At 39.2% G+C, this 16,715-nt stretch overlaps 1 protein-coding gene across 2 annotated transcripts; it reads right to left on the bottom strand.

Moving 5' to 3' along the window:
• Positions 1–464: 464 nt before the first annotated feature.
• On the bottom strand, positions 465–16,356 carry LOC130928058 (gastrula zinc finger protein XlCGF57.1-like). Of its 2 annotated transcripts, XM_057854268.1 has the most exons (3): positions 12,759–16,354; positions 12,152–12,259; positions 465–2,895 (listed from the first exon to the last, which is right to left on the bottom strand). In XM_057854268.1, the coding sequence occupies exons 1-3, from the start codon at positions 12,868–12,870 to the stop codon at positions 1,409–1,411; spliced, it is 1,707 nt and encodes a 568-aa protein (XP_057710251.1). In that variant the 5' UTR covers positions 12,871–16,354; the 3' UTR covers positions 465–1,408. The 2 variants fall into 2 exon arrangements, with proteins under 2 accessions (XP_057710251.1, XP_057710252.1); XM_057854269.1 differs by lacking the exon at positions 12,152–12,259 and having other exon boundaries at positions 15,117–16,356.
• Between the last annotated feature and the right edge of the window lie 359 nt (positions 16,357–16,715).

Below are 16,715 nucleotides of genomic sequence, written 5' to 3'. Positions count from 1 at the left end.
CCAATTCCAAAATCTGAGCAACCGTTGTTGCTTTTTTTGTAGTAGCATTTCTCGTTCCTCTGACATCTTTTGTCTTCACTTGAAAGTAATCATTAGTATTAAAATGGAGCCATCCAATTTCAATCTTTCTGCTGTCTTTTCTGCATGAAACTTGTTTTTGCCGTGCGATTGCTATTCCCTGATCTCCATTTTTGGGCACAGGGGAGGATCCACCAGGTACACCTTTTTTTCTTGATTTTGTAAAAGAGTTTCTTTATTGGTGCTGGACATTTTTTTTGTTGGCAGAAGGAAAGGGTAGCTACTCGATCACCATATGAAGTGATATATTTGCCAATTTCCTCATCAGTCATGATGGAAATTACTGCCATATCAACCTGCAAACAGAAAATTTAAGTAAATACATCATATTTGCCTCAATAATAACTACTGTAAAGATGAACTGATTTTTTTTTTTATAATTCGTATTTTTGCAATATTGATCAATATATTCTAATTTTCCTTATTTATCTAAAGACAGTATTTTGAATTTTTGGAATTTGGGGTCTGCTGTTTCAAATATTAAAAGTGTAGCTTGAAAGGGAGAGTATGACATAAATAATGCCATTTTGTAATGAAACGGCGAGCCGTATTACATGGATCGAACACAGACGAGGAAGTTTGTGTAGAATTTATTACAAAAAAACCATGGCAACAGTGAATAGCGCCTTATTCAATGCGACCCCTGTAGGTGTCAGGTGGTGACCATGTTATTAACAAACAAAAACATTCTCAACACAAAACATATATAATCTGCAAAGTTAAATACAGAAACGAGTCCGTGTGTTTTGTTTCTTTAGATATTTATTTTTAACAAAAATGATGTACCAAAACTTGACTTGCTACAAGAAAAATAAAACATTTCTTGTCGTAAGAACGCTACTTTACTGTTAGTCCTTTTTTCTTCATTTTCTTTATTTGGCCCTCATATTCTGTCGATCACCAGTCGTAATAGTAATTTTAAAAAATATATATATTTACATTAACGTCCACACAAAAAAACTCATTTGTGAGCCATAATTTTTTTTTTTTTTTTTTTTGGTTGCAATATTGAATAATATATTCTAAATTTCCATATTTATCTAATGACAATATTTATGAATGATTTAGAATTTTTAGAATTTGGGGTCTGCGGTTTCAAATATTAAGTGTGACAAGTGTAGTTTGAATGGGAGATTATGATATAAATAATACCAGTCGGCGAGAGAACCAAGGGAAAGACGTTATGGGCCAGAAAAGGTAAAACACAAAATGGCAAAGTCCAAACAAAAATGCAATCACAAGTGTACCACAAATACGAACGTAACCCCCAACCCTAACCTAATCTTTATGCAAAATCCGATGAAGCTAGCATGGATGACAGGCAAAACAGTCATTGGCCACTGCTTCTCACACCAACACACACGTGTCTCTTCATCCGATTCTTCTGAGCAAATCTTTGACCACAAAATGAGCAGGAAAAAGGTTTTTCGCCAGTGTGGGTTCTTGTGTGTATTTTCAAGCCATTTTTTAAAGTGAATCTTCGACCACAAACTGAGCAGGAAAAAGGTTTTTCGCCAGTGTGGGTGCTTATGTGGACTTTCAAGTTTGGCTTTTGAGCAAATCTTTGACCACAAACTGAACAGGTAAAAGGTTTTTCGCCAGTGTGGGTTCTTATGTGGACTTTCAAGTTTTGCTTTTGAGCAAATCCTTGACCACAAACTGAGCAGGAAAAAGGTTTTTCCCCAGTGTGGGTTCTTAGGTGGACTTTCAAGTTTGGCTTTTGAGCAAATCTTTGACCACAAACTGAACAGGTAAAAGGTCTTTCGCCAGTGTGGGTTCTTATGTGGACTTTTAAGTTTTGCTTTTGAGCAAATCCTTGACCACAAACTGAGCAGGAAAAAGGTTTTTCGCCAGTGTGGGTTCTTTCGTGACTTTGTCGTAATTGCTTTTGAGAGAATCCTTGACCACAAACTGAGCAAGAAAAATGTTTTTCGCCAGTGTGGGTTCTTTCGTGACTTTGTCGCTGTTGCTTTTGAGAGAATTTTTTACCACAAACCGAGCAGGAAAAAGGGTTTTTGCCAGTGTGGGTTCTTTCGTGACGTTGTAAGTGTTGCTTTAGAGAGAATCCTTGACCACAAACTGAGTAGGGAAAAGGTTTTTCGCTAGTGTGGGTTTTTGTGTGTCGTTTTAAGTTGCTCTTGTGACTGAATCCTTGACCACAAACTGAGCAGGAAAAAGGTTTTTCGCCAGTGTGGGTTCTTGTGTGTATTTTCAAGGGTTCCTTCTGAGTGAATCTTTGATCACAAACTGAGCAGGAAAAAGGTTTTTCGCCAGTGTGGGTTCTTGTGTGTTGTTTTAAGTGTTGCTTCCGAGCGAATCTTTGATCACAAACTGAGCAGGAAAAAGGTTTTTCGACAGTGTGCCTCCTCATACGCGCATGACAAGTTTGCCTGGTAGGAAAGGTTTTCCCACACTGACAGCATTTGCAGAGTTTGTCGTCACTTTGAGATTTCTTATGACCATCTTCATTGTAAGGTGAGTGTGATGTGGTGCCACTTCTGTTTGATGGAGCGATGAAACTGTCTGCCTGCAATCCTTCTGTTGAGCTGCTGCTGCAGCTGCTTGGAGGCTCTGCCCCTCTCCCAGCCTCACTCGGACCATCTTCACTCTTCAAGGGCTCACCATTTGACCTAGTGATATGCTCCTCCCCTTCCTCCTCTTTAACAGATGGCAGCTCTTCCTCCTCCTTTTTGATTGGAAGTTGCTTCTGTTGACAGGGCTCTGTCTCCTCCTCCTCTTTGATTTGGGGGAGCTCAACATCCTCTTTAATGCCAGGAGATTCCAGCTCCTGCCACTCAGCATGATATCTTCTGAAACCTGCCAGCACAGGAAAACCACTGATATATTTTATGGACTACCACCGCGTCTGAAACACGTACAGTGATCCCTAGCGGTTTCTTAAATTCAGTGCATGGTGCGGTTTTAAAAAGTATTTATCAAAAAAATATCCGGTTTAATTTTGAGGCAAAACATTTCTTGAATGACGTATCCACCTTGTGTGATTAAAAAAAAAAAAAAAAAAAGGAAACACTGGCCTGTTATAGTCCATGACTGCACTAATCTTACTTTATATTATAATGTATTATGTATGTACATGTAGTAGTATACTATTATATTAATGCTATGTATTTTTTGTACGTAGATTTTTTTAAAGAAGTGTTTTGAATCATTTATTTATTTATTGTCATTGTCATCACCATCAGAATCATTGACAGTTACAGGGTGTGGGATAGTTTGGCCAGAAAGGAGAAACACTGACACAGACTATGGAATAATTTGCCTGAAAAAGACGATGACAGACAGAGGAAGACGTGTCATGTTGGAAAGGTGAAGTCAGTGTTCTGAATCTTTTTACATTTCATTCTTTTGCACTAGTTAATGCTTTAAGCATTCGACCATATTGTTTATTTGCGATTTATTATTGTTATTTGTGTTTATTTGTACTTTAATAAAGAATTTAAGTGTTCCAAAATGTTTTTGTGAATAACTAAGTGTCAACAAAAATTAAACTGATAGATTAGCAAAATAAATAAATAAATAAAATATATAAACATTAGAATCGGTGACTAGTTGTTAAAATAATTGTCGTTTGGGACAGACCTACTACTAACCCAATAAATCCACAAATAAGCCGCATTGGACTATGAGCCGAAGGATTCAAAATGAGGGGAAAATGCAGCACTATATAGTCCGAAAATTATGGTACCGAAATTGTGATATCTCTGTACCGCCGTTACCCTAACACTGCTAATTCACGCCCTATTTTTGTTGTCTTATGAGAGTACTAAATGTTGCTTAATGCCAGAAATTCTTGATGAAAAATGCCTTGGGCGGGAATATAGGTCAGGTGGCAGGGGCGTTACCAGAGGGTGGGGCAGGGGTGGGCAGTGCTCACCCACGGACACGTTCTGCCCACCCAAAGAAAACTGGATGTAGTAGTCTGGGCACCGCGTATGGAATTCCTGTCATGTCCACTTGTTACTTGCATGTGTTTTTGGGGGTTTTGTTGCCCTCTGCTGGCGCTTGGTTGCAATTGATTTTATGGGTTTCTGCGCTCTCTGCTGACGTGATTATATGTTGACGCGAACTCATACTAATAAACAGTGCTATACAGACCAGCTAACATCTACTTCCAGTACACAGTGGCAGTATTCAGTCTCATCACACTGTTTTTGTCTAATACATGCATCGCTTGTGAGTTATATTTCTTCTTTGGATATATTCATCAGCATTGCATCGTTATAAGTGATGTGTATTTAAATTTGTTTACATATATGGCAAATGTAGTTATATTGTTTGTTGCTTGTGAGCTAATTGTCTAGTGCTACTACTCAAGTGGACACGTGTGTGAGTGTACTTTGTGTTATTTTGTGATTTGTGCAAGTTATGGACACAATGTTTTATTATTTTCAGTTTTACAAATATAATCAGAAACGTGCTCCTGTCAAGAGAAATGATGACTTCAGTAAAGCCCATGCAACTTTGCCACAACGTCGGATTTCTCTTTGGAGCTTCTTATGTGCGCAATCTGTCAATTTTTGTACTCACACACACTGAGGACAGAATAATCCCATTCATATAGTACTGATGTGTTCTAAGTTTTAACCTTTGCGTTGTTACCTCCTCTCTCACCATAAAAAAAAAAAAAAAAAAAGAGTGTTGGTTTTGTTCCGAGGGGGCGCTACTTACTTTTACTCATATTTAGATTTTTTTTTTTTTTAAATAAATTTTATCAAAGTTTTCACCAGTGTTCACCTGGCTGTTGAGTTTGGTGAGTTTTGAAGCATTCTGAGGGGGTCAGAGTAGGGCTCAAAGCGTTGGCCGGACAAAGAATGACTGCTAGAGGGCGCTCCATAGTGTATTTGGAATGTGTCTTTACACAGTATCAAAGATTGCACCTGTCTTGACCTGCCTGCCGATTTTGGTGCATTTTGAAGCATTCTAAGGGGGTCAAATTGAACTCAAAGAGTCTGCGGAACAAAGAATAACTATAATGATAATAATAAAACTGAGGAACCCCAATAGGTTACCTAAAAAAACATTGTCACCTGCATGTCCATACTGTTCAGTTCTGGATGTGTTCTAGGTCAAATAAAATCAAATCAACTTTTATTTGTTTAGTCCAGACATGTCCAAAGTCCCGCCCGGGGGCCAAATGCGGCCTGTGGTCCAATTTCATCCGGCCCCCAGCCTCTGTCATAAAATCAATAACGTCTGGCCCGCACACAGACTTAATAAATTGGTCAGCAGTACTGCTACCAGCATATGAAGTAGCTTACACACTAAATGCAGCTCCTCATTTACCCACTTAAAGGCAGCAGCACTCTAAGCAACATTACCCCGTGTGACCCTTTACTCCCAATTTTCTAAAATGCGACAATCAACAAAAAAAAAAACCAAAGTTGACTGCGACGGCCGACCCTTCAAGGATAGGTGAAAATTGGACTATTTCTTCACTAAAATACACAACAACTGTGTCTGCCTCATTTGCAAAGAGACAGTCGCTGTTTTTAAAGAGTTCAACGTGAGGCGATATTACCAAATAAGACACACTGACAGATTACAGGGAAGATGCATAGCGAGAAATTGAAGCAACTTGAAGCTAGTTTAATTTTACAGCAGCAAGAGAAAGCCCGAGAGTCGAAGGAGAACGCCACAAAGGCTAGTTGCGAGATTGTTGAAATTATTTAAAATAATAATAAAGCAAATGTGACACACAGAATGGCTTGCTAAAATTTGCTTAAATATATCGTTCTCCGTAAAGGGTGTCAGCCAAGGTCTGCCCCCCAAATTTTTACCACACCAAATCTGGCCCCCTTCGCAAAAGGTTTGGACACCCCTGGTTTAGACCAAATCACAACAACAGTTATCACAAGTAGAAAACAAAACATGTTTTAAGTTGCAGTAGCCCCACGCTGGATTACGACCTACTTGAGCATTTAGCCTTTTTTTTTTTTTTTTTGCCTGAACCCTCCCTCCACCCCACCCCCAGGTAAGACTAATGCCCACCCACCCCTGGCATCCAGGTAACACCACTGTCAGGTGGTCAAAATTAAGACCTAATGAGTAGAACTGATTAATTTTCTGCACTTTTGACTTTCTTGATAAAATTAATTAAATTATACTTGGTGGTTCTTAGCTGATTTTATTTTTAAAAAACTGATTTAAATGCAGTTAATTCATTATTCAAATTTAGTGTATTTAGCTCAGTTGTGATGGTTTAACAAATACGATTACATAAGCTTGTTAAAGGGCAGATAACGTGGCTAGTTAAGACGGCTAACTAGTTTCCGCTCTACCATTAGCCTACTTTTGTAAAGTCTTCTGCCGTTGTAATCATCTGTTAAAAATAACAATTTCATAATACATCCTGATGTGTTTTTTTTCTCTGGCCACTTTGTGTGTTGAGAGAAGGGGTGCGTGTGGGTGTGTGTATAATGTGTAAATAATGGTTCGAGTCATACACACGTGCTCTGTTTCTCACTCTCGCTCTCCATTAATATTCAACAAATTAATATTAATAGTAGTAGTGGAATATTTTTTACATAAAATCAATTTGATCATATCATAGACTTCATAATTATATTGACGGGTCACATTCCCCAGACACTTCTTCGAGTAGGGGGCCGTCTTACACTCCACTTCAGTCGAAGTCGGTCGCAGTTATTCTCAAAACACATTAAGCCATCCGACGCCGGATTTAGGCTGAAAAAGTACGAAAGCTGTTCCGCATACAAACAGGAAAGATTGTCTCAGTGGTGATTTGTTCGAGCATTCAAGGTAATTATTATATTTTTCGTACCATGCATGCATTTTGAAATGTGAAAAAAAATCAATGGGAGAAATTAGCCGCTACAGCATTGGCGTCATAGTTCGCAATATTTACGTAAAATAAATACTAACTGCACGGTTTTGGTTTTTTTGCTTTAAACCAAGAATCGAGACTGTTTCACGTCCATATCTATAAAAAATTCAGGATTTAAGCATTTATTCACAAGAATTTTCAACGGAAAAAGCTCTTTGTCCCCGCCGCTACATTTGCTGACTGACTAGCATCATAGTACGCAATATTTACGGAAAATATATGCTAACTGTACATTTTTTTTGCTTTTATGGCAAATATTATTTTGTGTCATCTGACAAATTATCTCAATTTTGAATGGATGTAAAAGTTTCAGTAGTTACATATATTGTCGGCTAATATTTACTGATACCTGTCATATGTATTCATTACCGCCCATGATAGTGTCATGTCATAATTGTGACGGTCTTACGGCATTCTTATGACGCCGCTGTCAAATAAAATGTTAACTTTTAACCCAATAAATCAACAAACAACTGGACTATAAGTCGCAGGATTCAAATTGAGGAAAAAAAGGAGGGGCTTATAGTTCGAAAATTAAAATATCTATATTTTGATATCTACCTACCATCGTTACCCACACACTGTTGATTCACACTCTATTATTGTACTAAAAATCTTAAAATATAACCCAGGACAATGACAGCACTAAATGTTGTTTAATGCCAAGTTTCCAAAATTCTTGATTAAAAATGCCTTGGGGGGCAATGTAGGCCAGGTGGTTAAAACTAAGACCTCCTAATGAGTAAAATTGATCAATTTTCTGCACTTTTGACTTTTTTGACAAAATTAATTAAATTCTACTCAGTGGTTCTTAGCCTATTTCATTTTTTAAAAAATGATTTGAATGCATTTCATAAATTATTCAATTTTGGAGAAATCAGTTCAGTTCGGTTCCGTTTTTATGTATAGTATACTCATATTTATTTTGCAAATATTACTTAACCCTGTTCACAGTTTCTACAGTGCATTGCACGGCTATATGGCGGAAAACACAGACAAGGCTGAAAAAGCAGTTTCTGCTCTTGCACCTCCCTTTAAAATAAACTGCTGTATTTTAAGCCAAAAGAACTGCTGTGTTTGTGTTTACCCTGGAAACCCCCGTTTACAGACATAGCGCAACTGCCTTTGTTTCAACCCAGCCATAAAAAGAAGGTAGGTAATCATATTTATTACTTGAAATGTCTATCATATTTAGCTTAGAATCATTAATTGATGTCTAATATTTAGTTTTAAAAAACAAACGACTTTAAAAAATTATTCAGTCACATATTTCAAACTTTTTAAAAAAATTACATTACAATGAAAAAATTGGAGTCTGTAAAAAAGTCACGGATATCTACCACATAACTCTCGCTTAATTGTATTTTTTTTTTGTACTGTCGCATTTTCCCCAATATTTTAGATGATAAATAATCGATCCAAAGAAAGAAAGAAAAAAAAAAAATGCTTAAAACAGTAAATTTATGAAAATGAAAATCTCGACCACTCTTTGATGTCTGCGATTTCTGCATAACGACCCTTGTTATATTACCGTGTTTCACCCATAAAATCCCCAAAAAATCCAGCTGTGGCCAATCACAGCTGTGTGATACATGCTACATGGAGTTTTTGGATCGAAACAAGGTGAGTATGCGATAATATCACGTTAACATCATGGCGTCTTTAATTATGCTTTCTCATGCTCTCATCTCCAGTTAGGGTTTTGGTGTTTAATTTTTTTCTTTTTAAATGCCCTCCAGTTCAAAATTTTTCTTCCCCCAGAAAATTAAGATTTTAAACTTTCCAATGATGTGTCACACATGCATATAGGACAATTTTGAAATTTGGCCAAATTGGGGGTCTCAGAGCGGAACTTCAAATCACCTGAGTGTTTTCCGCCATACATATATCTATGTATACATAATGTAATTACTTCAAACTAGGGCTGTCAAACGATTAAAATTTTTAATCGAGTTAATCACAGCTTAAAAATTAATCGCAATTAATCGCAATTCAAACTATCTCTAAAATATGCCATATTTTTCTGTAAATTATAGTTAGAATGGAAAGATAAGACGGATACAGTATATACATTCAACATACTGTACCTAAGTACTGTATTTGTTTATTATAACAATAAATCCACAAGACGGCATTAACATTATACCATTCTTTCTGTGTTAGGGATCCACGGATAGAAAGACTTGTAATTCTTAAAAGATAGATGTGAGTACAAGTTATAGTAATTTTATATTAAAAGTAAAACTTTCTGCAACATGACTCAGTGGCAGGGGTCGCGTTAACCGAATATTTTCCGTCATTGACCGTTTTTTTAAAACGGTGACGGAAAAAACTGAAGTCTATCCGTCATTTTGACAGGTTGCAATTCACACTCCAGACCACAGGGCGGCGAGTGAGCATATTAATTAGCTATTGTCTCTCTTGATGCATGACGTCGCTGGCCTTACTCGGAAAAATGTCAAGGCAACTGAGTATCCGAAGTTTCTTCATAAAGCCCCAAAACGACGATGGTGTTGATAAAAGAGGTGAAAAAAGAGGGACTGATGCAGTGGAGGATGAAGGACAGCCTCTGCAGCAATCCCACTTGAGACATTTGATTATGCACAAGTGGGCACGCAATGGCGTACCGCACGCAGGCTATTTTTAGACCGTGACGTTGCATCGTAAAGCGGAAGTAAAGCCGAAGTGGGACATTATAGACCCACCCTCGCATAGACCCAACGTAAAAAGTGCTACTTTTCTCCGGTAATCTTTCAAAAATCACGCATCACGCATTGCTTTTTGGAACTTGTAGAAACGACTCTAGACATTACGACACATGAAGGATGTTTTCTTCATACTTTTCCGGAACCAAAAACTAGGGAGGAGCTTGTTCAGACAGAATATTAATTAAAAATGAATGAAAACTAAATTCTAGTGAATATGTCATTATTATCATTTTAAAAATTTAAGTGACGGGTAAAAATAGATTATGACCGGATTTTTATGACCCTGTCAGTCAAAATGACAGACAACGAAAAAGTCTAGCGCAACCTCTGCTCAGTGGTGGCTGCAAATTGTATATTTTCTCTGCTTTATGTTGAATACAGGGTGTTAAGAAAACGTTTATCTCCTGTCATTCCTCCCCACGTAACTCACCACAATAGTTATAATTGTTGTGGAAGAGTTGCCAAAGCATAATAAGTAGCGCGGCCTCAATGAGTGCCTCGTCTTGAAGGCATACAAACCTCGTTCGTGTGTCGTCCTTTCCTCCTCCTGTGTCTGTCTGTGGCTGTGCAGACGCGACGGAGCATGTGCTCAGCAAGATAGCGGCATAGAGAGAGAGGGAGAGAGCGCGAGAGAGAGGGAAAATGACAGAGCCGGTGTTCGGTCATTCCTTACTACGCGGCGAAACGTCCTACACCATGCTCAGGGCGCTTGCGCATGCATTCACACGCATGCGCACATCGGTTAGAGGTGGCGATTACTCACTATTTCTGTTTTTATTTAGTTATTTAGAACCATTTCACAGCCTCAAAGATACTTTTGGCATGTATTACCCTCTCATACTTTTAACCAGCTTTGAAGCAGTTGACCACATTAGTCACGTAGCGTGTTTAAACCGTCCTTATTTGATATAACTACATTTAAGTATTTTCTGCAGGCATTTTTTTAGTACCTTATTCCTGTATGCATCGAAACAAAACAAGTTTAGAGCGCACGGTAGTACTTTAGGTGTCAAATTCGACTAATGTAGGACGTTTCGCCGATGTAGGATATTTTGGCAGAACACCGGCTCTGGAGAGATGGTGCCGGCACTCATCGTTCACTTCAAAGAGCCGGCTCTTTGAAGTGTTCACTCCACTCACTTGTCTCTGCCTCTTAGCTCTCAATATACATAAAACGGCGCAAATTTAGTCTGTTTGCGGCAATGCATGAGTATGTCGTCCCGTGCATGCGTTAATAGACCCTACCCACGTGACGTCACAACTCCGCTCTCCTGACTGGTGCCGCCCACTTGTCCGTCAACACATCGTGTTGACCTGTTACGGCTACGTACATTCCTCCTATTTACGGCGTGTTTTTCTGCTCATTAACATTAATAATCAAAATGGTGAAGGCGTGTGTGGCGGTCGGTTGCAATAACAGAGAAGATAGACTGAGAGACTTGAAGTTCTACCGGATTCCGAGAGACACGAAGAGGAGAGAGCGAGATGGGCTGCTGCAATTCGACGAGAAAACTGGGCTCCAAACGATTACCACAGATTATGTAGTAGTCATTTTATATCTGGTAAGATGCATTTAATATATATTTAGAGGGTTTTGGGCTGACAACCACAATTAAGATCATTGCTAGGCTAATCGCCGACAACATACACGTATGTATGTAGTGAGAGTGCTATCGCTAATCCATATAAACATTAAAAGCCCTAGCTCCATTGACAAATGACATGAAATACATTAGACTTGACAGTGGATGTTAGCAAGAACAAAAGATTTTGAATTGAAAATTTCGTAACTCATCTTCCGAGCACAAGATTCCTGCCGAATTTTCGTGTACGAGGACCTGTTTCACCCAACCAGCAACGTAGCAATTATAAGCCTCCAAGCTCTTAAAAGTTTTTCAAACTTTCGTGAGAATAGGCTGATTTTGTGTGGACAAGATAGTTGTAAATATCAGGGTCAGGCAGAGACGGCGAAGGCAGCCGGTCAAAAATCATCGATTTAGGCATCAAATATGGATCTGGCGACTGTATAGAACGAAGCTTTTCCACATAACGCCTTTTATGCAACACATCCAGTGAGTTTACGGCATCAAAAAGCACCGGGTCTTCCATGAAATGCATTTTAAATTCCTCGATCAATTGAAACCAATGCTAATACAGAGACAAAATGACGGACAAGTGGGCGGAACCATACAGCGAGCACGTGGTTCTGTGACGTCGGTGGGTAAGGTATATTGCGTTAAATATTTTAACGTGATTATTTTAAAAAATTAATTACTGCCCGTTAACGGGATAATTTAGACAGCCCTACTTCAAACAAAGCAAAGCATTTACATAGAAGGAAATCTTTCAATCGATGCAGTGGTGCAACCTGATGTTGGCTAACGAGTCCATTGCACGGCTACTAAGTAAGCAACACCACGATGTAAAAGGAATGAAAAATACTATATTAGACTGAAAAACATTTCTGTACTAATGAGGAAAAACCAATGCTTGGGATGACCTTTAATGTGTATGAACTCTTCCTTAATGGATGGCGACTCTTCCTCCTCGTCCTTGATGCATGCAGACTCCGGGTGCTCAGGATAATGGGCTTGGCTGACGTATAGATCTGCAAGACCAAAAATAAATCTTATTTTGTGGCGGTATGCGATGCGGGGAGTCTTGTTGGCCCGTTGAGCAGACGAGTTGCTGTGTCCGGCCGCTTGAAACTCTCTGTGAACTCTGAACTCAGCCGGAACGCGCACGGCTGTTAAATATCTGTCACGTGACTGTGACGTGGCTGGTAACGCGCTCAGCCAAATGCACAAACAAGTTCGGTGGGTGAATTATGTCACAACAAAGGGTCACCACAATTTCTTCATTTGCAAACTTGTATCCCCAAAGTTGATTTCTGTTGGAGAAAATTCATCCTTGCCATTCTTTGTTTATTCGTGTTTTGTTGTCTTCTAATCCAGCACAAAAGTCATTCAAAGTGCTTGACATCACTATAACTGCGATTAAAAATTGGAATTCCTTGACAGCACTACTGTTAACATTAAAAATGAATTCTCATCACCGCAATCTGTCACGTACCGTAATACAGTAGTTATCATCGAAAGTGAACCAACCTTCTAGTCTGTGAAGAACAACCTTAGCGTGCATTAGTTTGCACACAGTCAAGTGTCGGTGACGTTGGGGCTCCTCTTTCACTCCGCAAAGTTCCTCCGGTCTCGCGGACATTTTCCCACTTGATTTCTGAATGCTGAGACGAAGATTAGATAAGGATTTTTTTAGACCATAATGCTGGAACCACCGTCGAGAAAAGCGGAAAAAATGGCGAGTCTTTAGCTTTTATCTCCTTTATGTGTTTTTTTTTTTTTTTAATCTCTTTTATAAAAAGCCAATCGGGAGAGCGGCTGTTGCGAGGGACTCAACATCGCACAGCCAATCACGAGCGTGGTCCGATTGCGGAAGAGGAGGGCTGTTCATCGTTGTCGAAGCACTTTACATTCAAACACTTTCATGGAAGATTTACGTTTGTGAATTCGTTAGCATATTAGCATCGGTCGCTATCGCTAAAGGTCGCTAATGGAGTTGTATATGTGCATTGTATGTATTTTTTATGCCTTCCCGATGCATATACAATGTTGATGTCGTGTGATCTGTATTATTTGTTGTGTACGGTAATTTCCCATTACGGCCACTAGATAACAGCATTCGTCCATTTGTTGTAAGCGAATTCAGTCATAATACGGTATAGACCCTACCCACCGACGTCACAAAATCACGTGCTCGCTGTATGGTTCCGCCCCCTTGTCCGTCATTTTGTGTCTGTATTATCAATGGTCTCAATTGATCGAGCAATTTATAATGCATTTTATGGAAGACCCGGTGCTTTCGGATGCCGTAAACTCACTTGATGCGTTGCATAAAAGGCGTTATGTGGAAAAGCTTCAGTTTATCCATTCGCCAGATCCATATTTGATGCCTAAATCGATGTTTTTCGACCCGCTGTCTCCGCCGTATTTGCCTGACATCTGCTAGCTAGCCTGATATGGACAACTATCTTGTCCACACAAAATCAGCCTATTCTCACGAAAGTTTGAAAAACTTTAAGAGCTTGGAGGCTTATAAATACTTCGTTGCTGGTTGGGTGAAACAGGTCCTCGTCCACGAAAATTCGGCAGGAATCTATCTTGTGCTTGGAAAGGTGAGTTACGAAATTTTCAATTCAAAATCTTTTGTTATTGCTAACATCCACTGTCAAGTCTAATGTATTTCATGTCGTTTGTCAATGGAGTTAGGTCTTTTAATGTTTATATGGTTTAGCGATAGCACTCTCACTACATACATACGTGTATGTTGTCGGCGATTAGCCTAGCAATGATCTTAATTGTGGTTGTCAGCCCAAAACCCTCTAAATATATATTAAATGCATCTTACCAGATATAAAATGACTACTACATAATCTGTGGTAATCGTTTGGAGCCCAGTTTTCTCGTCGAATTGCAGCAGCCCATCTCGCTCTCTTCTCTCCGGGTCTCTCGGAATCCGGTAGAACTTCAAGTCTCTCCGTCTTCTCCGTCTATCTTCTCTGTTATTGCAACCGACCGGCACACACGCCTTCACCATTTTGATTATTAATGTTAACGAGCAGAAAAACACGTCGTAAATCGGTCTTTGTCAGTCACGTGCCCAAACTAGCGGACACGCCCCCATGCGCCATTTTGAGTGTATCACGGATGTAAACAAACCAGAACAGGAGTAGCTCCGACGCCACATTACTGCCTCCAACTTCATCGCTGGATATAAAAAAGTCCCTCGGATACAAAAAAGTCCCTCGTTTACGGTATCAGCGCTTACATTTTAAAAACTATAAATCTCTCGAAGCTCACGGACATTTAACGAATGGCTCGGTGCAGGATCTTCGCATTTCGACCGCAGGACTGCGACAACACAGTCGTCACTCGTTGCTACTCTCAGAAACATGATACAGCTCTTACTTGAACATCCTTGAACTTGAATTGTACCTTGAATATCATCTTAAACATCACATGACTAAAACAGGTGAAGGAACTGTCATAATGACATGCAAATTTATGTATATTGCACAATATATTGTTTCAGTGTTGACATTGGCATGCAAAGATGTGCAATTCTCTCAATGCAGGACTTATCATGTGAAGTGGGACAAATTTACTTGAACACGTTATTCTACAACTAGTGTTATTTTACTTCATATGCACGTTTTATATTTCCTTGTATTGCTATTTTCTGTTTACCATTGTACTGCTGCTGTGTTGAGAATTTTAGTAAAAATTATAAATCCAAAAAAAGTAAACCTGTCAAACATCTCGTTTTGTTAGCAAACATTGTATTTCCTATTCAGTGTTTATCTCCACAAAATTGTTTGAATGTAATTAGTAAAAAAAAAAAAAAAAAAAAGTACTTTTCGTTATCAAAACCAACACTAGTGTTTTACGTACCTGAGAGAGGCAAGGAGTCAACCTTATCCAACAATGTAGCTTCTTCACCTTCACATGGAAGAATCATGTTTATGGGTATGGTTCCTGTTAAGATCTTATACTTCTGACAAACATTTCCGATGACCCTTTCAACATGGATTCTCAAATGTGCTGACAGCGGCCTTTTGTAAATGCTGGGAGTTTGACATCTGAACACTACATGCCCACACATTCTTGTATGTCAAAACCTCTGTCAGCCAAAACAATGTCCCCAGGTAACAAATTATCCAAAAAAAAAAATCACTGTTCAGGGTTTTATGTTTGTCACTTGTACGCCCTCCCCAGCCTTTTGATAAGAAACAAATGGCTCCCTTGGGTGTAATACATATTAAATACTTCATAGTGTGGTGGTGCTTGTACAGTGGGGAGAACAAGTATTTGATACACTGCCAATGGGAAAACTCATTGGCAGTGTATCAAATACTTGTTCTCCCCACTGTAGCTGGAAAACATTTGGGCACGTGCTTTCAGATTTGATGGGTTTTCTGTGAAAATTTCAAAACGGTCAATAATCACAGTCTGTGTCACATCCTGATTGGTGTTGTGCGTCTCATCCTCTGTGATTAGCTGATCACCTTCTTCTCCAGCTTCATGTGTCCCCTCTTCAGTCTGTAGCTGACCACTTTCTTCTCCAGCGTCAGGTGTCCCTTCCTCATTCTGTTGGTGACTGTTTATTTCACCAGGCTCAGATGGTCCCTCCTTGGTCTGCAGCTCTTCAATGTTTGCATCCTGCTGGACCCCCATCTCTGGTGCTTGCAGTGTCTCTTTCCGTAGCTGCTCACGTTCGTCTTGCAGAGCGTGCAGAGTTTGTCGGTGTAACAGATGTGTGTCCCAGATGTAGGGATGGTGCCCAGTCTGGGTCAGTCTCCATCATTTCATAAGCTGGTTCACCTGCAATCACAGGTTTTATTTAGAAAGCTAGGTAAGATTGGATATTTCCATGGCATTTCACTTTCGTAAACACTTAATCAGACATGCTACCATCCCATCAGATCTCTCAGATCACAAAAGGAAATCTCGCGCATTGATAAACATTTCTGTGCATTTTTGCTGTTTACCTTTATCTTTTAAATCATTCACTCTATAATGTTTTTATAAACGATGACTGAATAAATTAAACACTGATTTATCACGTACAGATTAACCCATTTCAACTGCCCTCCCTCTTTGCCTGTAGTTTACAAGTGAGGCTAGCTAGCTAAGGTTAGCCAATGAGAAAATAGCGACTTTAGAAAGAAAAAAAACATCATATTCAGTATCAATACTTTGAAAAAAACTGACTTGCCTTTATGAAAATGCCGAGAGCAAACACGCCGGAAGGGAGATATGGTGTAGAAAGTCGTTTCACCACTGCGACCCAGGCCATCCGACGCCGCTTCGTTAGTTCCTCAACCTGCTGTCTATAACCTCTTTTCCAAGAGGGAAAACGAAAAAATCTTACGTCGTGGTCAACTTTGCTGCCATTTTTGTCGTGTGATTTAGTATGGCAGCCTTTCAAACAACACGAGTGTCCCATTTATCAAAGACAATGATGAAAGCAAAGACGATTCTCACTGCTCA

Source organism: Corythoichthys intestinalis, chromosome 13, assembly GCF_030265065.1.
Source record: "Corythoichthys intestinalis isolate RoL2023-P3 chromosome 13, ASM3026506v1, whole genome shotgun sequence".
Classification (NCBI taxonomy): Eukaryota; Metazoa; Chordata; class Actinopteri; order Syngnathiformes; family Syngnathidae; genus Corythoichthys; species Corythoichthys intestinalis.
The sequence above is the reverse complement of the archived record's forward strand: the minus strand, read 5'-3'. Positions and strand labels throughout refer to the sequence as shown.